At 36.2% G+C, this 7500-nt stretch overlaps 1 protein-coding gene across 1 annotated transcript; it reads left to right on the forward strand.

The window, feature by feature from the left end:
- The first annotated feature begins 1333 nt into the window (after nt 1-1333).
- SIX3 (SIX homeobox 3) lies at nt 1334-7447 on the forward strand. The gene is made up of 2 exons (XM_040347521.1): nt 1334-2215; nt 6569-7447. Exons 1-2 carry the CDS (start codon nt 1422-1424, stop codon nt 6762-6764), a joined length of 990 nt encoding a protein of 329 aa, XP_040203455.1. The 5' UTR covers nt 1334-1421; the 3' UTR covers nt 6765-7447.
- The last annotated feature ends 53 nt before the right edge of the window (nt 7448-7500 follow it).

Below are 7500 nucleotides of genomic sequence, written 5' to 3' on the forward strand. Positions count from 1 at the left end.
TTCATATAGTAATATGGGGGTAGAATACAGTGGTCATTATATAATGCCTTCATTTATATAGTGATATGGGGTCAGAATATAAAGTATTCATTCATAGTAAAATAGGGGTAGAATACAGTTGGCATAAAATATTCATTCATATAGTGACATGGGGGTCGATTACAGTTGTCATTATATAAAGTATTTATTCATATAGTGATATTGGGTCACGATATAGAGCATTTATATAGTTATATGGGGGCAGAATACCGTTGTAATTATATAAAGTTTTCATCCATATAGTGATAAGGGGGCAGAATATAAAGTTTTCATATATAGTTATTATGGGGCAGAGTATAAAGTATTCTAGTTATATAGGGGGCAGAGTATAAAGTATTCATATATAGTTATATAGGGGGCAGAATATAAAGTATTCATATATAGTTATATAGGGGGCAGAATATAAGGTATTCATATATCGTTATATAGGGGACAGAATATAAAGTATTCATATATATGATAAGGGGGCAGAATATAAAGTATTCATATATAGTTATAATGGGGCAGAAAACAGTTGTCATTATCTGAAAGACAGATGGGGCAAAAAAGAAAAGAAAAGAAAAGTGATTTACTAAGTGCAGAACTTGTAGAAAAGTTTATAAAGAGTGAGAAGAAGATCAGGGATGCCCCCCACCTCCCTCCTCCTGGCAGGATTGGGCTTTCTGGAGAGGTTGCAGTGCCAGGCTGCCCACAATCTGCTCCCTGAGCCTCTGATAGGGTCACCAGGACGAGGATGCCTCTAATGATCTCATCTCTCTTTTCTTTTCCAGGCACTATTAGTGTTCAGATGGGCAGAATGAAGTGAAACTACGTGCAAATCATGTGTAAATTGTCTCAGTCAGGAGCCCTTTAGTGTATCCCAGCCTGGCCCATTTACCACCCCCCCCCCCTTTTTTTCCCCTCTCTTTTTCTCTCTCTCTCTCTCTGTCTCTCTCTGTCTCTTTTTTTCCTGCTCCCCTTCCCCCACATATCTCCTTTAGCCTCGTTAAGATCACAATAATATTCCACCCACTAATTGCTCATCCCATTCAGCAATCACATTATTTGATCCCTTATTTAGGGGAAGGGGAGTAGCAGATTAGATAAACCTCCAGCAAGCAGCAGCAGCAGCAAACATGGACCCCCCCCCCCTCCTCTCCTCCTCCTCCTCCCTACTTCACTCCTTCCTCCCCTTTTCCTACAGGGGGGAAGTGGTCCTGTGACGTGGCACTTTATGATTGGCAAGGCTGACAGTGATTGGCAGCGTCGCCATGGAGACCTCACAACGACACCTGGTAGACCAATAGAAAAGCGAAACAATGTTTCAATGCTGCACTCAGTGTGGATGTAGGGGAGATATTATGAGGCCGGTGTCATTAGGCGATTGCTGTTTGAATGATTGAATGATTTTTTTTTCTTTTTTTTTTTTTTTTTCTTTCTCTTGTGATTCTCTCTTGTACTGCGGTCATTCCATGGTGTTCCGATCTCCTCTAGAGCTCTATCCCACCCACTTCTTCCTGCCAAACTTCAGCGAGCGCTCCCTGCTCCTGGCCGGCGGCAGCGGCAGCGGTGGAGGTGGCGGCGGCGGAGGAGGCGGCGGCGTGCGGGCGCCCGAAGAGCTGTCAATGTTCCAGCTGCCCACTCTCAACTTCTCCCCGGAGCAAGTGGCCAGCGTGTGCGAGACGCTGGAGGAGACCGGGGACATCGAGAGGCTGGGGCGCTTCCTGTGGTCCCTGCCCGTGGCCCCCGGGGCGTGCGAGGCCATCAACAAGCATGAGTCCATCCTGAGAGCCCGGGCCGTGGTGGCCTTCCACACCGGCAACTTCAGGGACCTCTACCACATCCTGGAGAACCACAAGTTCACCAAGGACTCCCACGGGAAGCTGCAGGCCATGTGGCTGGAAGCCCACTACCAGGAGGCCGAGAAGCTCCGGGGCCGCCCCCTAGGACCCGTTGATAAGTACAGGGTGAGGAAGAAGTTCCCCCTGCCCAGGACCATCTGGGACGGAGAGCAGAAAACCCATTGCTTCAAGGAGAGGACTCGCAGCCTGCTGAGGGAGTGGTACCTGCAGGACCCCTACCCCAACCCCAGCAAGAAAAGGGAACTGGCCCAGGCCACCGGGCTCACCCCCACCCAGGTGGGCAACTGGTTCAAGAACCGGAGGCAAAGGGACAGAGCAGCGGCTGCCAAGAACAGGTCAGTGCCCACCTCTCCGGGCTAAAGGGGGGGCACCATGGGGGCCACTTCCCACTTAGGTCAACAGTAGCATCTCACTTAACACTTTCATGGTAAAAAAGACCAGGAGATGATAAGAACATAACCATAATAACAATGCAAAATATTATCAACAACAACAATAATAATAATAGCACTAGTAATGCCATACCTAAAAACCTGATAATAATAAAATAGGCAAATATGTGAATATATATATATAATTTTATCACTAATCTATTTTTTTACATAAAGTAGGATATATATTTAAATCTAAAGGTAGTAAAAGCTTCCCTCTCTCTCTCTCTATATATATATATATATATATATATATATATATATATATATATATATATATATATATATATATATATAAATGTATTTAATTATAAAGTATATAATCAATTATTTTTATAAAGGAAGTATAGCTTTTATATCATGATATATATATATATATATATATATATATATATATATATATATATATATATATATATATATATATATATATATATCACCATATATAGCTATAGTCAAAAACAAAAATACATATATAATGGTAGAATGCGGAAATTAAATATGTATTTTACACCCTCTCCCTTTCTTGCTCTTTCTCTTTCACACTCTTCTATCTCTATCTATCTATCTATCTATCTATCTATCTATCTATCTATCTATCTATCTATCTATCTATCTATCTATCTATCTATCTATCTATCCACTTATTCCTTTTACACACATCTATCATGTTAAGTAAGTGAAAGTAAATAAGTATTTTATATTTAAAGAAAGTTTAGAGTTTAGTTCAATGAGTATCTCTCTCGCTCTCTCTCTCATATATATATATATAGTTAAGTAAGTGAAATAAATGGGTTCATTGACTAATTTGATTATTTATATAGAATGTGAATTCTATGTGAATATATAGTTAGTGAAGTTAAACGTGTTTTTGACACTCTCTCGGCCCCCTCTCTCTATCGATATATATATATATATATATATATATATATATATATATATATATATATATATATATATATATATATATATATATATATATATATATATATACATGTTAAATACAATGTTAAGTAAGTACTTTTTTTTTTTACTAATTTGGCCATATATAGTGTTAAGTAAGCAAAGGAAAATCTGTATCTGACACTCTCTCTCTAATATATATGTGTATATATATATATATATATATATATATATATATATATATATATATATACACACACACACAAACACACAATTTTAATATAATTTAGGGAAGATATATAAAATATAATTATATATGTACATATAGGTAAACACAAGCACATGAATCGAGTTACACACACATTTTCCCATTTATACAAGATTTTGAGCAAATCACACACACACATTATACATTATGTCATCTTGTCATCTGCTGTGTTGTATAGATATATAGATTTAATTCATTAGCACCCAGCAGCATTATAGCTGGAATTCAAAATGACCCCCCAACCCCCCATAATGGTACACCCAAAGTGTGGACTTCCAGAACACCCACTACTGAGTGTGCAATGTGCAGATAGATGAGGACAAGTCAGAAAGGAGAGGAGGAAATATTTCTAAACACCCCCCAAGTCATGAGCAATGGCCCCTGATTAGGTCTAGGTGATGCACCTCCATTCTGGAAGGCTAAAAACCCCTCTTAAGTAGCTTCTCCGGGCTCGTCCTGATTTCCATTTAATTAACACAGCGAGTGTGTAAACAAACGTGCAGTGTACCTATTGTCTGCTGAAATTCATTACATTATGTCACTGGCAGGCTGGGCTTCATTTGTACTGAGCAAGAAAGACACTGACACAAATTGTTTACCTCTTTCAATGTTGGTTAGGGCAAATTAGGGAATTACAGCAGCTAGGCTTAAATGGTAAACAAGGTTAGCTACGGGGGGCTTTTGTCAACAGAAAAGGTATTGACAGCGCAAGTACTGCACAATATATAGCGCCTTAACTAATACCTGGGACCCCCAACAAGAGGCAGGCTAAGGGAGAACATTGTACAACTACAATCTACTATAAACTAAGCTATACATTTCCTAGATATATATCTACATACACCTATAAATGTACATACATCTATGTATCTAAATATTGACATACACCTACAAATGTACATACATTTATGTATCTAAATACACCCATAGATGTACATACATTTATGTATCTAAATACACCCATAGATGTACATACATCTATGTATCTAAATACACCTATAGATGTACATACACCTATGTATCTAAATATTGACATACATCTATGTATCTAAATATTGACATACACCTACAAATGTACATACATCTATGTATCTAAATGCACCTATAGATGTAAATACATCTATGTATATAAATGCATTTATAAATGGAACTGTATTCATGTATCTATTGACATACACCTATACATGTAACCACATCTATGTATCTAAATACACCTATAGATGTAAATACATCTAGGTATGTAAATATCTACATACACCTACAAATGTAGCTACATCTATGTATAGAAATACACCTATAGATGTAAATACATCTATGTATCAAAATGTTCACATACACCTACAAATGTAAATACATATATGTATAGAAATACACCTATAGATGTAAAAATACATCTATGTATCTAAATATCGACACACACCTACAACGGTAGATACATCTTTGTATAGAAATACACCTATAGATGTAAATACATGTGTGTATCTAAATATCTACATACACCTACAAATGTACATACATATATAAATACACCTATAGATGTAAATACATCTATGTATCTAAATATCTACATACACCTATGTAAATGCACCTATGTATACAAATGCATCTATAACTGTAACTGCATTCATGTATCTAAATACCTATAAATGTAACCACATCTATGTATATAAACACATGGATACATATATCTCTCCATCTAAATACATCCATAATCCAACTACAAGTATGTGTGTGTATATATATATATATATATATATATATATATATATATATATATATATATATATATATATATATGTGATATATATCTATCTATCTTTATATATATGTATAAATATATATATACACACACATATATATATATATATATATATATATATATATATATATATATATATATATACACACACACACACACACACACACACACACACATATATATATATATATATATATATATATATATATATATATATATATATATATATATATATATATATATACATCTCTAATTACATCTATGTATCTAAATACACCTAAAAATGTAATTGAATCTATATATTTAAACACATCTACAAATACATATATGTATCTAAATATACCTATAAATGCAACTACATCTACATACATTATTATAGGTCATAATTAAAATCTCAGCAGACCCAGTCATTTCAAATGAATGGATTTTCCCAATCAGTACTTTAGGGATTTGTGTGATAATAATATTCTAAGAGGTCCAGTCTTCTAGGGTCTTTTTTTAGGATCGTATAGAGAAGAAGTTAAACAATTCATACTAGGCCCCTAGGGAGGCAAGATTACATTATTTTATTTGTATTATTTAAAAAAAAAAAACTGAAGGGGTTAAATAAATCCTGATAGTTTTTGGGGTGTCTTACTTATTTGTTTAGGTTATTTTTTTTTAGATAACTATAAAACTCGAAGATATTTAAGTAACCTAATGATGTGTTGATGTTATGCAGGGACTGCATAGCACACAATAGACAGCTGTGGCATAAACTATACACGTTTTCTTTCTTTATATAATTGGATAATGATAAATGTAGCAGAATTGTCCAAAATAAAAAAACAATGTCGCACATCCTATGTGGCAGTGAAAAGATCACAGCTTTATATTATACTCCTAATAGAGAACATAACTGGGTCAGCACTGGTACAGCGATATTATAAGGGACACATGAAATTCTCAAATAGCCCAACACGAGGTGACAACATCAAAATGTAAAATACAACTTGCGACCCAATATATTGTCGCCCCTGAAGGTTTCAAATTGTAACTGCGCAAAAAAAAAAAGTTCCCTGGTTGCAGTTTATTTTATACTTGTATTATTATATAGAACATTTTTTTGTACATGTTGTGTTCTAGTCTGGGTTCCTATATTTCAAGGCATAAGAGAAGGATGGGGTGGTTGGGTACCCAGAGGTTGCAAAGAAGTGTTAGGGTGCTTGTATTGTAGAAGCGCAGTAGAAACACTTGGACCCCCCTTTTACATGATTGTTGTAGGGAAAAAAAACATGTCCCTATTTTGAATATTCACGTTGCCTTCTGTGGTGTCCTCCTTTACCAGGCTTCAGCACCAGTCTATTGGACAAAGTGGCATGCGGTCGTTGGCAGATCCGGGTTGCCCTACACACAGCTCGGCAGAGTCACCCTCCACAGCGGCTGCCAGTCCGACCACCAGTGTGTCCAGCCTGGCAGAGCGAGCCGAGACTGGCACCTCCATCCTGTCAGTCACCTCCAGCGACTCAGAATGTGATGTATGATAGCTAGGCAGACCCACTCATGCCAGACCTAGAAGGGACTGATTATGGACCTTGAACTTCCAGGGACTGTCACACAACAACTAGAGGACGTAAAAAAAAAGGTGACACCTAGACTTCTATGGACAAGCACGACGTCAATTTGCGCTTATTATGGACGCATGACCACTTGCATGAATCATTTGTATGTGGGGACTTTATTCTAAACCTCTCCGTTCCAAAAAAACAAACAAAAAAACAAAACAAAAAAACAACAAACCTACCCAGGATCTCCAGGAAGAGGAAACACTCATATCTCCACCTCTTCTCAGTTTTTTCCTTTTTGTTATTTATTTTTTTGTCGATTTATCTCCTCTGTCTGTCAAAAATGGTCACTCCAGATGCAAACCATTTCTGTATTTTTTTTTTTCATTGTTATTTTTTTTTGTCTTTTTTTGTTGTTGTCCAGCTGACAATCATTTTTTTATTCGTAAGCACCTTTTTTTCTACACCTCTGTCACTGCCTGTGTGGGTTTACTGGTTAATGTGGAAAAGAATAGTTTATGACTGTAACAGATTTTTATTTTTATTTCAAGATTTTATATGAATTATGTATATCTCAATGATGAGGCCGTGTTCCCAGTTGTAATATATGTGTAGAAATGCTTGTATATAATATTTCTAATTTGTTTCCCTAATATTTGCCCCACAACCCTTTTTTGTTTGAGTTGTTTTTGCATTGTGGAAGGTGCCTGCCTTC

The sequence above is a fragment of the Rana temporaria genome, chromosome 4 (genome assembly GCF_905171775.1).
Source record: "Rana temporaria chromosome 4, aRanTem1.1, whole genome shotgun sequence".
Classification (NCBI taxonomy): domain Eukaryota; kingdom Metazoa; phylum Chordata; class Amphibia; order Anura; family Ranidae; genus Rana; species Rana temporaria.

What these genes read in the sequence shown, in the direction of transcription:
- SIX3 (XM_040347521.1), top strand. Translation starts at nt 1,422, where the DNA reads ATGATTTTTTTTTCTTTTTTTTTTTTTTTTTCTTTCTCTTGTGATTCT. An exon ending in GCAGCGGCTGCCAAGAACAG is followed by an intron (nt 2,216 to 6,568) that starts GTCAGTGCCCAC and finishes CTCCTTTACCAG; the next exon opens with GCTTCAGCACCAGTCTATTG.